The sequence below is a fragment of the Carlito syrichta genome, unplaced genomic scaffold (genome assembly GCF_000164805.1).
Source record: "Carlito syrichta isolate Samal-C Ts95f unplaced genomic scaffold, Tarsius_syrichta-2.0.1 Scaffold279535, whole genome shotgun sequence".
NCBI lineage: Eukaryota > Metazoa > Chordata > Mammalia > Primates > Tarsiidae > Carlito > Carlito syrichta.
This window is the reverse complement of record NW_007223631.1, coordinates 346,870-364,136: the sequence shown is the minus strand read 5'-3', so window position 1 is coordinate 364,136 and position 17,267 is coordinate 346,870. Positions and strand designations below refer to the sequence as shown.

The 17,267-nt window shown below is 39.6% G+C and overlaps 1 protein-coding gene across 1 annotated transcript in view; it reads right to left on the bottom strand.

Annotated features, from left to right (window-relative positions):
- Positions 1 to 3,158: 3,158 nt before the first annotated feature.
- The window catches only part of SLC26A4 (solute carrier family 26 member 4), a 59,489-nt gene continuing 45,380 nt past the window's right edge, over positions 3,159 to 17,267 (bottom strand). The window contains exons 18-20 of the mRNA XM_021709730.1: positions 11,248 to 11,393; positions 8,193 to 8,276; positions 3,159 to 4,709 (exon numbers count right to left, since the gene is read on the bottom strand). Of these exons, the coding sequence (XP_021565405.1) occupies positions 4,686 to 4,709; positions 8,193 to 8,276; positions 11,248 to 11,393 (254 nt within the window). The 3' untranslated portion in view covers positions 3,159 to 4,685. The remainder of the gene's footprint in view (positions 4,710 to 8,192; positions 8,277 to 11,247; positions 11,394 to 17,267) is intronic.

The following is a 17,267-nucleotide window of genomic DNA, read 5'->3' as shown; positions in this document are numbered from 1 at the left end:
TTTATATTTTTGTAGAAACAAGGTCTCCCTGGATGATCTCAAACATCTGGGTTCAAGCAAGCCTCCTGCCTCAGTCTCCCAAAGTACTGGGATTATAGGTGTGAGCCACCACACTCAGCACTGGGTTTTTTTTCAGATTGTACCGTAACTTTGCAAGCTATTAACACTGGGGGAGGCTGGGTGAAGGGTGCATGGGAATCTTGCCTTTTTTGTTGTTGTTGTTTTGAAAATTCCTAATTCCTGTGACTCTATAATTGTTTCAAAATAAAAAAAAAATTAAGGAAGGTAAGGAAGGGACTTGGAGACTGGAGCACTTGACCTAAAACCATATATTGGGAATGGCCTTGAAGCTAGAAGATCTTATATAAAAAGCAGCACCTAATGTCTAGGCCCAAAGATGTTTCTGAAGAAAAAGATGAAGTGGGCTGACTTGGTCAGCAATTCCAAATGGATATAGATGCTAAGAGGGCCCCAACACCCTGAAGCTCTCTGTTAGCATACAGGTGAATCTCCAGGCAAGCAGGCAAGTCAGTGAGCTGTTGTAATAATCTTTAGGAGTAGGCCTGAAAGCTCAGGAAACTCTGAATGTCTTATATACTTTGATGACCAATATCCTCAAATCCTATTGACCTTAGCATCACTGGCTGCAGCTTAATTCATTCATCTAACAATATTTATTGAACACCTACAGTATGTCTGGTACTCTTTACTCTTCTAAGTACGTGGGATACGTCTGGGAACAAGACAAAAAACCTTGCCCTGGTGGAGCTTACATTCTAGCATAGGGGAGGAGGCAGGAAGAGAAACAGAAATAAATGAATTATAGAACAGTAGACAGTGATAAAAAGAGATAGATGAGGACCAAGAATCTAGGAGATGTGGCATGCAGCACAGGGAATGTGCTCACTTCTCTGAGTTCTTAGAGGATGTGTTTATATTGAAATCAATCCTCCGAATTTTATTCTCCCATTCCAAGTTTTCTACCATTCCTTTCTCCTTCCTGATCTCTCTCTTCGTCCCCCTGCCTTTCATTTATAGTCTTCCTTTTCTCTTCGTTCATTAGTTTCCTCTTTCTTGTTTATCTTCCTTCCCTAATGTTGTTCTCTTCATCAGTGGTTCTCTCACATTTTTATCTTTTTTTCCCCGTTTGACCTTCCTTTCCTTCTCCCCTCATTACTGCTATTTTCTCTCGCTTCTTTCCAGTTATTTGCCATTCTGTGGCTTTCTTCTGGAACTGAAGTTCACATAATTAACCTAAAGTTCACATGGCTTCTGTTACATTGTTAAATTGTTTGCAAGATAAATGTTTTCTATTCTACTAAAACCAAACTTTCTTCAGATACCTTGATGATGCAAATGGAGAATAATCCTACATTCATTGAGTCTCTCATCTCATATGTCTAAGGCACAGATAGAGGATCTCCCAAATATTTCTGAAACATGCAGGTGTGCCTCACAAGAATGTTCATAGCAGCACTATTTATGAAAGCCAAGAAACCAGAAACAACACAAATATCTGTGAACAGTAGGATATAATTAAGTGGTGGTAAATTCAGACAATGAGATACTATATAGTAGGGAGAACTAATGAACAATTGCTATGTGCAGTAGTGTGAATGACTCTCAAGATTATAATGTTGAGTGAAAGAAGACAGACACAAAAGAAAAGGAGAAGAAAGAAGTGCTTTGATTCCATTTACATGCAGTTCATAAAACAGGTTTTCAAAGTTCAAAAAACACTTGGGGGCCACTACTGGGAGGGAACATGAGAGGGCTTCTGGGGTGCCAGGATATATTTGCTTGTTGATCTAGGTGCAGACTACACAGGTATGCTTGTTTTGAGAAAATTCTTCAAGCAATACACTATGACTTATATCCTTTTTTATGGATGTTGTACCAGAATGGTTTGCTTAAAATAGGAAAAGCGATTGCATAATACAAGCTTTAAATATTTGTGTAAGAATTACAAGATTTAAATGTGACATTTGTGAGTAATAGTATTTACTGCATAAATAAATCTACAAAAAGAAATTATAGCCTACTGGAAATGGAGCTACAAAGAACACATCAGAATAATGACTGATAAGAGTCATGACAAACTTGGAATGTAGAATTTTTATTATATTGATTTCTTAAATTATAATTTTTTTTTAGACATAGGGGTCTTGCTATGTTACCCAGGCCAGACTCAAAATCCTGGGCTCAAGGGATCCTCCAAGGTAGCTGGAACTATAGGTGCCTGCCATCACTCTCAGTTCATTTCTTATTATATTTAATAGTTTTGTTCAGAAAGGACACATTCAAGTAGTTTAAAAGGCACTTTACATTTATGTTTTTAAATGTGCAAAAATTTCTAAATGTTCATGGTTTGATTTTTTTCACTTATTAAAACTCATATACAATACTGGAATCTTATCCTATAGGTTACAAATATAACAATAGACAGCTTTAATTTTAAGTAGAATTTCCATTGACAATACAGAATTAAAAGTATGCTTACTATTTACAAAATGCATAGAAGAGATGGTATTCCTACAGTGTGCTTGCGAAACAAGTCAAACTGTGGTCTTGCATAGTTACAAATGGACCCAAAATTTACAAACGCTGCCTTGTTGTAAAATGTAACTTTGGTATTTCCTTCTAAAAAGTGAGCAGTGCATATTAACTTTATTGAGCAGAGGTATTCATCCATTTTCTGCAAGACTGTTACATTCATTCTTTAGAGATATGGTTTGTTGCTATTATAAGCAGGCATTCCTGTGAAAATTAGACAGTATTATAATCCTGGTCATGCTATAACCAGATTTGTAACCAGAATTCAGGATCAACCAATTTGATATGATCACCAATCAGATACCTTCAAAAGTAAACACATTTTTTTTCTGGTTGTGTTAAGAAGAAACAGAGATAAGACATTCTACCGTAGGGCAGGGCCAACTACAGGACTTGAATATGCATGGATTTTAGTATACATGGGAATGACTGTAGTTTTCTTTTCTTTTCTTTTTTTGAGTCAGAGTCTCACTCTGTTGCCCAGGCTCACAGTCACCGCAGTCTCGACCTGCTGGGCTCAGGTGATACTTGCGCCTCAGCCTTCAGACTAGCTGGAACCACAGGCACACCACCACACCCAGCTAATTTTTTTATTTATTGTAGAGACGAGTTCTCGCCAAGTCGCCCAGGCTGGTCTCAAATCTTTGGGCTCAGGCAATCCTCTTGCCTCCACCTACTAAAGTACTGGTGTCAGGCAACTATAGTTTTCAATAAAGCAAGACATTGTCTGAATTGGGGACCTGGGTATTTATTTTTCTCTACAAATGACGTACAACTTCATTCACTCCAGCATGAAATATATGGGAATAGTCCACAAGACCAGAGCCTGTATGTTATGCACAATACCTAGAAAACTGTTGGCACTCAGAAAAGAATAAGTAAAAATAAATGACATAAAATAAAAATTGGGGGCTTAAAATATGGATTTTGAAAAAATCCTATATATTTTCAATGTGTATATTCCAAACAAAATTTTTTATATTGAGTTCATTTAGAATACTTTCTTTAAAAACTCATCTTAAACATAGAACATTTTTGCTATAACATTTGAACTGCTATAGACAGTTCAATTTTTAGTTTGTATTTTTTTTAAAGTAGTCAGAGTTCAGTTAAAGATCATTTACTTGGCTTACTACTAAAATTTTAAAGAAAAAATTCAAACTCATTTTAATCACCATGGTTTTATAAACACATCAAATTTTTCTTTTGCTCAAAATAGCAAATTTTAAATAGACCATACCTATATATACTGCCACACAAAGATCATTTCTAGGCTAAGATAAATTAAAACTGCATTTTGAAAATAGATAATCTGTCAGGTTTTCCTTCATTTCAATTGTGAGTCAATGATTAGTATCATATTGAACAATTATTTTTATAAACCATGAAAATCCCCTTATTGTTTCACTTCTCTGTATCAATGTTTCTCAAATATCAGCTCAGTTCTGTAGCTTTTAAGTTAATCATGTCCAGGATGAAAGAGACCCTGAATTCTGGTTATATATCTGGTTCCATAGAATAACATTTCATTATTAAGTACTAACTAAATTTGCATTTTAAAAACTTGGAGTTATTTACCAAAAAGTGGTTTTGAAGCCCCTTGTTGATAAATGCATTCATAGTTTTATTTCAGCATTTAGTGAATGTGATTTTACACTGTGATCAGTACAGCTCATGGATTTTAAGGTCAGTTAAAAACTCATTTTTCTTTATATTAGTCATTCCTGACTCACCTGACCACAGGGTCAACACTCACACCAACTGAACAGAGGCGCTAGCACCCACGTGGACATTGTTAACAAGTCTATCATGGAGCATCAGCACCATATTGTAACATCAGCAGATCCCGGACACTACCAGATCACCCGAACAATTCTCCTCACCACTTTGCACATTTAAAAGGTAAGCTATTCATTTTATAAATAAAGCCTAGAAACAAATCTTAGTGCTTCTCTTTTAATGGTCAAGAGGTTAAAAGAATAGAAGATTTAAAAAATATATATACTAGAAAAAGAATGGGTGTTTCAAGTCCAAAGAAATAGTCAATGCAGAAAATGTTTGCATAGAATGATGTGATTGGATAAATTTTGTCTTGCAGTCTGTGCTCAAAGGGGCCCCTCCTGAGCCTGCTTTCAGGAAGCAAGTCTGCGCATAGCCTGTGGAAATAAGGGGGAGACAAAGTATTCATGCAACTGAATCCTCCTTAAGTCTATGTTATCTTTTTTACAAATATGTTTTTATAGTATCGGTTGCTTACTTTTGTTCATCTTAGATGTATATCACCACAATAGAAGTAGGGTAGAAACTTAATTTTATGACTTATCATACTTTTATTGGATTTATTTAAAAGCAATGATTACTATTTATTGAGCACTTGCTATGTGCAAGGCACTGTTCTTTTTATTTTACATGCACCCTTTAATTTTTCAAAACTCTATGGTGTTATTGCTTCTATTTTACATGAAGACACTAAAATGAACACAGAGTAATTGTCCCTGGGTTGCATAGCCACTAAGTAGCAGAATCAGGACTAGCATACAGGTCTGTCTGGCTGTAAAATCAATATCCTTGAAACCATAGTGCTATATTGTTTTACCATCTATAGAATTCCTACTGGAATTATTATTTTATATGGCAATCAATTAATAATCTATAATGTAGTAGCTTCATAAGTTACTTTTTTTTTCATAAGTTGCTTTTTTTTTTTTTTTGTCGTCCAGGCTGGAGTGCAGTGGCATGCTCACGACTACCATAGCCTTGACCTGCCGGGATCAGGCAATCCTTCTGCCTCAGCCTTACAAGTTGCTGGAACCACAAGCACACACCACCACAGCTAACTTCTTGAATTTTTGTTAGAGACAAGGTCTCGCCAAGTTGCTCAGGCTAGTTTTAAACCCCTGGGCTTAGGCAGTCCTCTCACCTCTGCCTCCCAAAGTGCTGGGATTATAGGCATGAGCCACTGTGCCTGGCTTAAGTTCTCATTTTGATATATTAGTTTTTGCTTAATCTAAGGCTGCCCTATATCAGCAGTCATAAACTACTGAAGGTGAAAGGACTTAGCTCAATCATGATTTTCCTGGGCTCACTGAGCTGATGGGCTAAGATGCAGGGTCTATGATTTCTTCCACAAAAATCTTTGCCTGTTGTCCCTACTGCCTGATCTTATCATGGGGGTTGGATGTTTTTTATTTTCAACATATTTATCAGAACATGAAAAAAGGCAGAGAAGGCATACTTATTAGATTGGCATGCGACACCAATGGGTGGAGCAGGGAGAGAGTCAATATGCTGGATGATAATTTTTTTTTTGAGTCGGAGTCGCACTCTAGAGTGCAGTGGCACACTCATGGACACCCCAGCGTCGTCCTGCTGGGCTTAGGCAATCTTTCCACCTCAGCCTTCCAAATAGCCCGAACTACAGGTGCATGCTACCACGCCCGGCTAACTTTTGATTTATTGTAGAGATGAGGTCTTGCCAAGTTGCCCGGGCTGGTCTCAAACCCGCAGGCTCAGGCAATCCACTCGCCTTGGCCTCCCAAAGTGCTGGGATTACAGGCTGAGCCACCAAGCCCAGCCTGAATGACACATTTAGAATGTAAAACTATGTCAACAAACTGGAACCAATAGGACACCATCTGGCAGAAATATGTGTAGTTCTGCATTGGGGTCAAAAGTCAATTAAATACATATAAGTGGAGACCCCTGCTACACTATAGTCTGTGTGCAAAAGCCTGAGTCTTTAATCAACCCCTGCTCAATAAACACCAAGATTTTTATGTAGTTATTATGAAACTAAATGTACTTTTAAGTGGCAGTAATGGAAATATCTTGACAAGATCAAAGAAGGCCATGGTTCCATAATCTCCATGCTGGCCTGACCACATTGTGTCCCTATCTTGGCCCAAGAAGCACTGACAAACTGTATGTCTGTGAGGAACAGTAGAAGGAATTAGAGGAGTCTCTGGAGGAGAGTCTGGTGGAGACATGAAAGCTACTCTCAGATATTTGAAGGGCTGTTCGGTGGGAAGGTTTGGGTTTCTAAGGAAGACAGACCTCAGCTCACCAGGTGGTTATTGCAGAGAGGCCAATTCAGTTTTGTAAACACAACTAACAAAGACTTCCAACCTTGTTACAACTCCCTTGAGAAGTCTCTAGTTACCAGTGTCTAGAAATGTTCATATAACAGCTGAGTGAACATCCATCAGTGATGGTGTAGGAGGGATTTCTGCAGGTGCTAGGATCTTGGACTAACAGATTTTTTTTTCTTTTTTTGATGCAGGGTCTCACTTTGTCACCCAGGCTGGAGTACTGTGGCATGATTCTGGTTCACTACAACCTCAAGCTTCTTGGCTCAGGTGACCTTTCCACCTCAGCCTCCTAAGTAGCTGAGACTACAGGTGTGTGCCACCATACCTGGCTAATTTTTTAAAAATTATTTTTTGTAGAGATGAAATCTCACTATATTGCCCAGGGTGGTCTTGAACTTTTGGGCTCCAGAGATCCTCCTACAGCCGGGCTCAGTGGCTCAGCCTGTAATCCCGCGCCTTGGGAAGCTGAGGTGAGTGGATTCCCTGAGCCCGCAGGTTCGAGACCCGCCTGGGCAAGTTGGCGAGACCTCATCTCTATGATAAATCAAAAAATCAGCCGGATGTGGTAGCATGTGCATGTAATTCCGGCTACTCGGAATGCTGAGGTGGAAGGATCGCTGGAGCCCAGCAGGTCGAGGCTGCAGTGGCCGGGAGCGGGCACTGTACTCCAGTCTGGGCAACAGAGTGAGACTCCAACTCAAAAAAAAAAAAGAGAGAGATTCTCCTGCCTCAGCCTCCCAAAGTGCTGGGATTAGAAGCGTGAGCCACTACACCCAACTGGACTCCCCGAATTCTAAGAAATCTTTATAATTTAAAATGCTATGGCCTTCCTTTGATGTTCACATTTGCTCAGTGGTAGAGCCACAGACCTTACTCAGATACAAGCTCAGTCAAGTTATCTAGGAATAGTCTGATGGCCTGAGAGTATCTGAAATACATAGAGGCAGTCTCCGGTGGAGGGAGTATCTTTTTAAAGCTATTATCAATCAGATGAAGAAAGGTCATACCGTTTCTGTTCCTCACATGCTGTTCCTGAAGCATGTGAAAGTACTGGCTTAGAAATGTCCCCTATTCATCTTTCCTCTGTCCTATGCCTTAGTTCTCTGAAAGAGCAGTATGCAGAGGCTTAGATATCAAATCAGGACCGGTGTTGGCTGCTGTCTATCATTGATCATCTCTCTATATGCCTAGTAAAATGTCTTTGGATACTTAATGTCTTCAAGGGAGAATTCTTATTTTCCATTTTCCCTTTCTATGAAGCCATCCTTTTGGTATTTTTAAAAGTTTGCATTTATTTATTTATTTTTGTAAAGATGAGGTCTCACTGTGTTGCCCAGGTTGGCCTCAAACTCCTGGGCTCAAGTGGTCCTCCTGCTCGGCCTTCCAGAGTGCTTGGATTACTGGCATGAACTACTGCACCCACTCACCTTTTGGGTTTGTTTTTTTTTTTAATTGTCCTTGTCAGTTCTTAATCTTTTAAAAGTTATTTGTATTACTCTATTTATTCAAGATTTAATCCAAATTGCTTTCTTCAGAAGAAAATGATCATACCTCATCTTGAACATCAAGCTCTTCTTCAATCCTCTCTGCTTCTATTAATTCAAGAGGATCTTTGCAGTCTTGAATGAGGGTGATCTTGAAAAAGAGTAGAAATATAATAGCATCAACCCACCTGATATTCCACTGAAAATGATTTGAACCTTGCTGGTGTTTCTCATCTATGCTTTATATGCTTCTGAATCCTCTTCAGCTGTCTCATTCTTTTATATTTCCCACCTTAGGATTTTCCCTATATCATTTTCTTACATTCAGATGTGAAACCGATAGAGTTCTCTATTATCTAAACTTCTTCTCAGTTCACTTAACCAGCCTCTGACGCATACGCCTCTTAACAAGTCACCCCCTCTGCCTAAAGGATTCAGCAGTCAATAGTGCTTCGTTTTCAGTGGCTGAGCTAAGAGCACTTAATATCATGTTGAACATGCAGTGAATACACGATGAAGAGCTTGTAACTGATGACAATAGAAGTCCAGCTTGTAACTGATGACAATAGAAGTCCCAAATTGAAGTGAATGGAAATTCATTTTATCGGGGATGGAAACCAACATCTATGGACCAAGTTGGTTGTTCAGATAAGTTCTACTTTTTAAAAAAAAATTTTATTTAGAGACAGGTCTGGCTCTGTCCCCCAGGTTAGAGTACAGCAGTGGTACAATCATAGCTCACTGCAGCCTCAAACTCCTGTGCTCAAGCAATTATTCCATCTCAGCCTTTCCAAGTAGCTAAGACTACAGGTGAGTGTCACCACCCCTGGCTAACTTTTTAAAACTACTTTTGTAGAGATAAGGTTTTGCTATCTTACCCAGGATGGTCTCAAACTCCAGGCCTCAAGTGATCATGGCCTTCTGAAGTTCTGAGATTATAGTTGTGAACCACCGCACCTGGCCCAGTGCTTTTTAGGGAGTAGTATATAATTTAATATTCTATACAGAGAAAACCAACAACAACTTGGGCTTTGTCTTTTGCATGAAGAAGAATGTTTCTAAAGCAACTCCAAATATATAAGCAGGCTAAAATGATGTTTTGAAGAGTTACTTAGCTACTTTTCAACACACACACACCAATTATCCTTGCTCATGTGGAAATGAATTAGAGAATTAAGTCCCTGTACAAATGGTCATGACATAATGGGAAAGGTAGAGGCTGGGTACAACTACAAGTTGGGGCTTTCCTGGGATAGTTCTATGATGGTAAAATAAAGGGATAGGGAAAGGGTCATGTCACTGTAGCTGCAATATCCATGATACACAGTGACTCTTCCTGAAGGAAAGTACCGCAGGTGGAGTACATCATCCTTCACCATACATCTGTCACCTATAGGACTTTGTGCTAGACCCTGAGGAGACACAGAAGTATAAGCCTCCCAATATCACAGGCCACCAGGAATGCTCAAGCCACTATCTTATGACACAGTAAGTGTGTAATACAAGCATTCTGTTATACTCAGTCTAACGTTTGTTCAGGGTAAAACAAAAAAATCTGTCCCTGCCATTCATAGTACCTCCCTGATTGCAAACCACATTGAGTCTAACCTGGTAGGTGTACTCTTGGTTAGTGATTTTTGTGACATTCGTGGCCTAAGATCTTAGATAAGAATGAGTATAAACAAATAACAACTATTTTCATGTTGACAAAGAACTCGATACCTTGGTTCTGTTTTATTTTCAATGTGGGTTTTCTTTTAGATACTTTATATGATCCTATTTTGTTGCTGTTACCTATGGGCTAGAGAATTTTAAATGAGATAGAAAAAGACTTAGTTTTCAAAGATGAGCAGCTTATATGTACCTTTTTTATTTTTTAAGATTTGTGGTTGTGCTACTTTTTCCTTTTTTAGTACTTAAGAGCCACACCTTGGTAGTTAGGACTAGTATTTTACTCAGGAGCATAAATAGAACAATCTCTCTCCTAACAGTAGCTGAAAAGAATAATGTAATATTGTTTTCTTAATTAGTTTTACTTCCAACATCACCTGCCAATCTATAATAAGGAACTACGTATTCTAATTTTAGAAAAAAAGGAAGCAATTTAAAATATAATCCATTATGTCACTGGAATCATGATTGTTATTATATTTGGAAACTAAGGTGTTTGTCTTAGTTTCCCACATTCACTGTGAAGGGGTCCATAAGAAAAAAGGTTCTTATTAATCACAATAGCACAAGGGAGGGATAGGCAGTTACGGGACACTGCCAGGAGAGGGAGAAGGGGCAGGTAGCACACAAAGGGTACCTGGTCCTAAACCAGGGGAAATGAGGACCAGTTGGAGGCCCAAACTTCACCTGCTTATAGATTACTTATGTTCCTAATCCTGACTTGTACCCCACAACTCTATAATAAAATTATAAAAAGAAAGGAAGAAAAGAAAGAAGGGAAGAAAGAAAGAAAGAAAGAAAGAAAGAGAGGGAGAAAGGGAGGGAGGAAGGGAGGGAGGGAGGGAGGAAGGAAGGAAGGAAGGAGGTTCTTGAATCAGGCCCATCTGTAGGTCAAGCCCAAGGAGCCATACCAGAATGTTCACCCCTTCTGGGTATTTGATAGAAAAATTGACAAAATAAGACATGTAGAAAATCAGGGTCTATTCTATTTTGGGGGAAAAATTTAACCCTGAACTTATTTGCGTTTTTTTTTTTTTTTTCTGCTAAGATTACTTATGGCTGATGGATCCTATTTCAAGACATTTGTGATGCAAGGGTTTCCAGATTGCTGAGAATTTACATACACAAATCACACAAGATCCAAGATTCAGCACTATATTCAAAAAAGGCATTATAGTAATGCCCAGTTATAGTAAACCCACACATTGTAGAACTGTTATATGCTTGCTACTACCAGGTACTTTCCCATAAACTATCTTATTTAGTCCTCACATCTACCCAGGAAAGCAAATTTTGTACTTCCTTTCCTGATAAAAAAAACTGAGAGGTTCCAAAAAGTTACGCAGGTGGCCTAACATGCAACAGCTAGGCTAGATTTGTGTAACTTCTGCCAGTTACCAAAATCATGACAGTTTAGCAAAGAAATATATGTAGAAAGGTTAAATATTTACCGTTTCTAAAATGGATTCTTGACCCTCTTGGGATTTCACTTGGTTCTGTAGATAGAGTATAGCATCATGGACAGTCAAAAAGAATGTGTCCTTCCTAATGTTATCATCAAAGAAACCACATTGCTCCAGCTTTTCTATCACATGATCTTCAAAAGAAAGAGATAATATTTAGTTAGTCTCTAGCAAAAGACAGTTTTATAACATCAACCTATACTAAGTTCTTGTATCTCCTTCCTTTTCATTTTTTTCTCCTCATTTCCAAAGTGAGACACTGCTCTGAACTGACTGAATTATTTTCCAGTAGCACAGAGAATGATTATCCCTTAATTGGCTGTAGTCACCATGGGTGCCCGACCATGTCCCTTTTGCTAGGCCAATGTACCCATCCTCCAGCTGCTGGGAGCCTCGCCACTAATGGCACACAGCTGTGCCCTTCTCTGGAGAACTCCCTTGTCTAATGGGAGCTGAAGAGGCCTGGGAGGCTACCCCCACTGCATGGGTAGCCTGCAGCCATTATCTATGGGGGTAAAAACAGGCAGTCCTCTTGTATCAAGGAGGCATATCTCTCTGGTGCACTTCTTGCTGTGGTGCTCCCTGTGAAAGCAGGAATCTAAGCTGGACTTCTGAAACCACAACTCTGACCAGCTTCTCCCCCACCCTATTGTGCTCCCCTCACTGCTTCATAAAGTTCTTTGGGCATACTCTCTCAATGAATCACATGTGCAAGAATCCCCATCTCAGGTTCTGCTTCTAGAGAACTCAGTTTAAGCACTAGAGCTTTCCTACACACATACATTTGTACATAGACACAGAGACTCACACCCTTGAGAATTCTCTTGTTCTAAGGGATTTAGGTCAATTTCACACTGCTCTCCTCATAATAAGCCCCCCATTGATCTTGCACCACTGTCAGGTCTGTGGCACAAACTGTAAGTAATATCTTTCTAGGTTCCCAAACGTTCTCATGGCAGGTGGCTCATGCCTGTAATCCCAGCACTTTGGGAGGCCAACAAGGGAGGCTCACTTGAGCCTAGGAGTTCAAGATCAACCTAGGTAACACAGCAAGACTTCATCTCCACAAAAAAGTAAAAAAATTAGCCGGGTATGGTAGTGCATGCCTGGGTTCCTAGCTACTAAGGAGGTGGAGGTGGAAGGATCACCTGAGCCCAGGAGATCGAGGCTAACAGTGAGCCACGATTGTGCCACTGCATTCCAGTCTGGGGACAGAGTGAGACCCTGCCTCAAAAAAAAAAAAAAAATTTCTCAGAGCTATTGCTTAATGTGTACAGAGTGTTTGCTTGTGGTGACACTACAATAACAAATAGTTCTAAAAAAGAGGAGGCACATTCTATTTTATGGAATGAAGTGTGTCCAGATTCTAGAATTGCAAATAAAGTTAATTGAGATGTTAAAATCTGTTGTAACTTTGTTCTTTGACAGACCTGGTTAACACAAAGGGACCTGAGGGAGGCACTCATGACCTTGAGACTCCTTGAGGAACACAGGCAGAGGCCCCGCTAGCCCTCTTTTGGGGGAGCTACTCTGTCTTCTTCATGGATCCTTGAGAATTTAAGTCTCTCCCAGGCCTGAGCTCTGCTCTTTGCATTTGAGCTCTCTAGTCTCTGGCTTCCGGGATACCAAGGTTTAGTGTGCCCTGTGAGAAAGTATTTGACCTGAGGTGCTAAGGGTCAGTCTGTGCCATGGCAGGACACAGGACCTCTGGGTTTGTGATGCCTGAGTGACTGGAGAAAGGCAGCAGTTTTAAAGATAACTGACAGTAGTTGCAGTAAGTGATTGTTGCCACAAGGGTTGGCTTTCAGAATTTGCAGTATATGCGTTCTTTTTTAGTTGGGTGCTTTTTTCTTGAGGACTTGGGCACCTGACTGGGTAAGACAGAAACTGGTAAATCATTAGCTAAGTCAGTCAAGGAGATCTCGAAGCCAAAGCCATCTTGGCTCTGAGAGATTCAAGATCCAACATAAAAATGGGTTTCTAATTCCCAAAGGTCTGAGTACCTTACCTTGCAGTGGACCTGCCTTCTTCCTGTGCAAGATTCTGACTTTGGAAACTACAAATATTTACAAAAGTGGCAAAAATCTTACTAAAGATAATTTAGAATTACAAATTCTAAATTTGTAAATTATCTGTGGAATTCTGCCATCGTGGGAACATTCTGGATAAATAAGACCATTTATCTAGAAAGTACACCTGAATCCCTAGCCTTCTGAATTAGGCAGAGAGAAGGGGATTTGTATTGGCATTCAGAAGCCTCAAAGCAACAATAGAATTCTAAAATAGCCTTTTTAGTGGATGTGGTGGCATGTGCCTATAGTTTCAGCTACTCAGGAGGCAGAGCCCAGGAGTTCAAGGCCACAGTGCACTATGATCACATCTGTGAATGAATAGCTACCACACTCCAACCTGGGCAACATAGCAAGACCCTATCTCTAAAAAATAAAGTAAAGTAAAATAAAATAGCCTTTTAAAAAGATTCATGGTGAAGAGCTAATGAAAAACTAGAAATGTAAGATGTCCCCTGTACCAAGGATGGCAAAACTGACATCATCATCCCAACTGGTCGCTTCCATCCTACTTTGCCTGAATATTCATAATTTATTAACTCTCTCTTTAAGTTGCCTTCTTCTCTACAAAACTAGTTAAACAGTTTCCTTATAAGATAGAACACACCCCAAAATTCAGTAAACAATCCCTTAGTGACTTGCTGTCCCTGGACATGGTTACAAATTTTCCGGGGATGGGCTTGGTGGCTCAGCCTGTAATCCCAGAACTTTGGGAGGCCGAGGCAAGTGGATTGCCTGAGCCCACAGGTTGAAGACCAGCCCAGGCAACTTGGAGAGATCTCCTCTCTACAATAAATAAAAAAATTAGCCAGGCGTGGTAGCGTGCACTTGTAGGTCCAGCAACTTGGAAGGCTGAGGCAGAAGGATAGCCAGAACCCAGCGGGTCAGTGCTGGGGTGGCGGTGAGTGTGCCACTGCACTCCAGCCTGAGCGATGGAGTGAGACTCCAACTCAAAAACAAAAACATTTTTTTTCCTAAAACTAGGGAAGAACTTCAAAAGTTTTCTGAAAAACTCAGGGTCTTAAGTTGGAACTAATGACCCAGAAACCTGATCTCTACCAATTAGCATACATGTTAATGGGAACTGAAGAAGCTCCAAATGAGTACAAGGCAGAATATAATACCCAACAAGCCCTGCATGACCTACAATGGCATCATGGTTTTTGTCTGTTTGTTTTGAGATAGTCTCACTCTGTTACTTAGGCTGAGTGCAATGGGACAATCATAGCTCACCGCAGTCTCAACCTTCTGGGCTCAAGTGATCTCCTGCCTCAGCCTCTTTAGTAGCTAGGACCCCAGGCATGGACTACCATGCCTGGCTAATTTATTTTTGTAGAGATGGGATCTCACTATGGTGCCCAGGCTGGTCTCAAATTCCTGGCTTCAAGCAATTCTCCTACCTTGGCCTCCCAAAGTGCTGGTATTATAGGCATGAGTCACCATGCCTGGCTGTCAATTGTTTTAGTATGGTATAGAGAAGCTATATATATTTGGGTCTGTTAGTAAACATTAAAAAAGTAATCCTTGTGGAAGTACATGTTTCTAGGAATTGTGAAATGGATATTCATAAAATGTTGGTATGTGACAAACCATCCAAACTGCTTACTTCCTAGGTTTTCAAAAAAAATTAAGGTTACTGAGAGTTTAAAATTCTAAATTAATATATGTGATTACAAGGAAAGTAAAATGTGTTTTGGTGAGAAAAATTATTATTAAAATGAGGATATATTTTTAGTTTAAAAAGAGTAATTTCACCTGTGTTGGAGGTTATCCAAAGGTTATTTCAAAATATAGATTTAAGAGGGAAATAGAAACAATGCAGGAAGAAATCAGTAAATAGGAGAAATGTGGAAAAAAAAGTTAGGAGGATGTATTTTAGGTAAAGAAAATTGACTCCAGGATGGTGGTTCATGCCCTTAGTAATCCCAGCACTTTGGGGAGGCCTGGGCAATATAGCAAGACTTCATCTCTATGAAAAATTTTAAAATTAGCCAAGTATGGTGGTTCACACCTATAGTCCCAGCTACTCAGGAGGCCGAGGCCATTGGATCACCTGAGCTCAGAAGGTCAAGGCTGCAGTGAGCCATGATCATGACACTACACTCCAGCCTGGGTGACAGAGTGAGACCCTGACTCAAAAAAAGAAAGAAAGGAAAAAATAAGGAAAGAAGGAAGAGAGGGAGAGAGGAAGGAAAGGAGGGAGGGAGGAAGGAAGGTGAAAAGAGAGAGTAACTTTCTTTTCCCTGAGAGAAACCTTTGCATGGTCAAAATGATGAGAGGAAAAAGGAAATAAATATAATGTAGAATGCCAATTTACAAAAAAAGAAGTATAGGGCAAAACTGAAGTTTTAAGCAAGTTGTAGAAGGTTTATGGAAGATAAATTTCATGAAAGAAATTTCATGTGTTCACAAGTTGACTAAAATTTGAAGAGAATTATTCATAATATTTTCTAAAATTGAGCATCAATTTTGATCATCAAAAGTACTCTGAAGAAAGACTAGAGTGTGGGCCCTTGTGTTGGAACAACAGTGTTTTCTCAAAGCACTGATCTGCTCTTTTTTTTTTTTTTAGTTGGAGTCTCACTCCATCGCGCAGACTGGAGTGCAGTGGCATGCTCCCGGCCACCACAGCCTCAACCCACTGGGCTCCAGTGATCCTTCCGCCTCAGCCTTCCGAGTAGCCGGAATTACAGGCACGCACTACCATGCCCAGCTAATTTTTGATTTATTGTAGAGATGAGGTCTTGCCAAGTTGCCCGGGCGGGTCTCGAACCCACGGGCTCAGGCAATCCACTCACCTCGGTCTCCCAAAGCGCTGGGATTACAGGCTGAGCCACTGAGCCCAGCTGATCTGTTCTTAATAGAAACTTGTGAGAGGTTTTTGTTTTGTTTTGTTTTTACCTTTAAGGTAACTGGCCTAGAAAGCAGAGATTTTGTGTCTCATCAAGATAATTTTTTGTGCTTTGTACCTTTGAAATCTTTTGTCACTTTGGTTTTACTTCTTAGTGATCTGTGACCCTATTCAAGTGATTTAAACCTTTGATGTTTGACAAACTTCTCAAAAATCAGAATTAATTTTTTCAACCTTCAACTAATTCTGTTATGTTTCAGAGGGCCCTGAAACTTCCCAAAGAATCTGTAAAAGAGAAATAGTAAGCCAATTGGGCTTATCTGATATGTTAAATTATATGAGAAGTGTTGTTAAAATAAGGAATGATGTTAAATTATATGGGAAGTGTTGTTAAAATAAGGAATGATGTTTAGTGATGTTAATTAATATATGTATTATTAATATGGTTCCAAAATTGTATAAAGTTCCTAGATGTGTGATATGTCTTGGTATAAATGCTATCAGTCATAATTTTGGTTATTTTAAATTGTTGTTTGGTTTGTTTGTTTGTTTCAAGTTGGAGGGGTCTCATTCTGTTTGCCTATGATCACAACGACCATGGCTCACGGCAGCCTTGACCTCCTGGGCTCAGGCAATCTTGTCTGAGCCTCCCAAGTAGCTGGGACTATAGGTGCATATCATCACACCCAGCTAATTTTTATTATTTTTGTAGAGACAATGTTTCATTATGTTGCCCAGGCTGGTTTCAAACTCCTGGGCTCCAACAATCCTTTTGCCTCAGCTTCCCAAAGTGTTGGGATTATAGGCATAAATCATCAAGCCCAACCCTATTTCATATTGTTGTGTGCCACATAAGTAACCGAATTTCCTTGTCAATTGTGTAATTCAGATCTGTGCCATTTTACATCTTGCTGTCCACAGTCAATTGTTTTGTTCTGATACTTTTTCTGAAAGCTCTTCTCAAGCAATTATAATTTTAAAGTGCTGTGTCTTCAAAGAGTTATATGAGAAGAATGAAAAGAACTGAAACGAGACCCGCCTGGGCAGCGAGACCTCATCTCTACAATAAATCAAAAAATCAGCCGGGC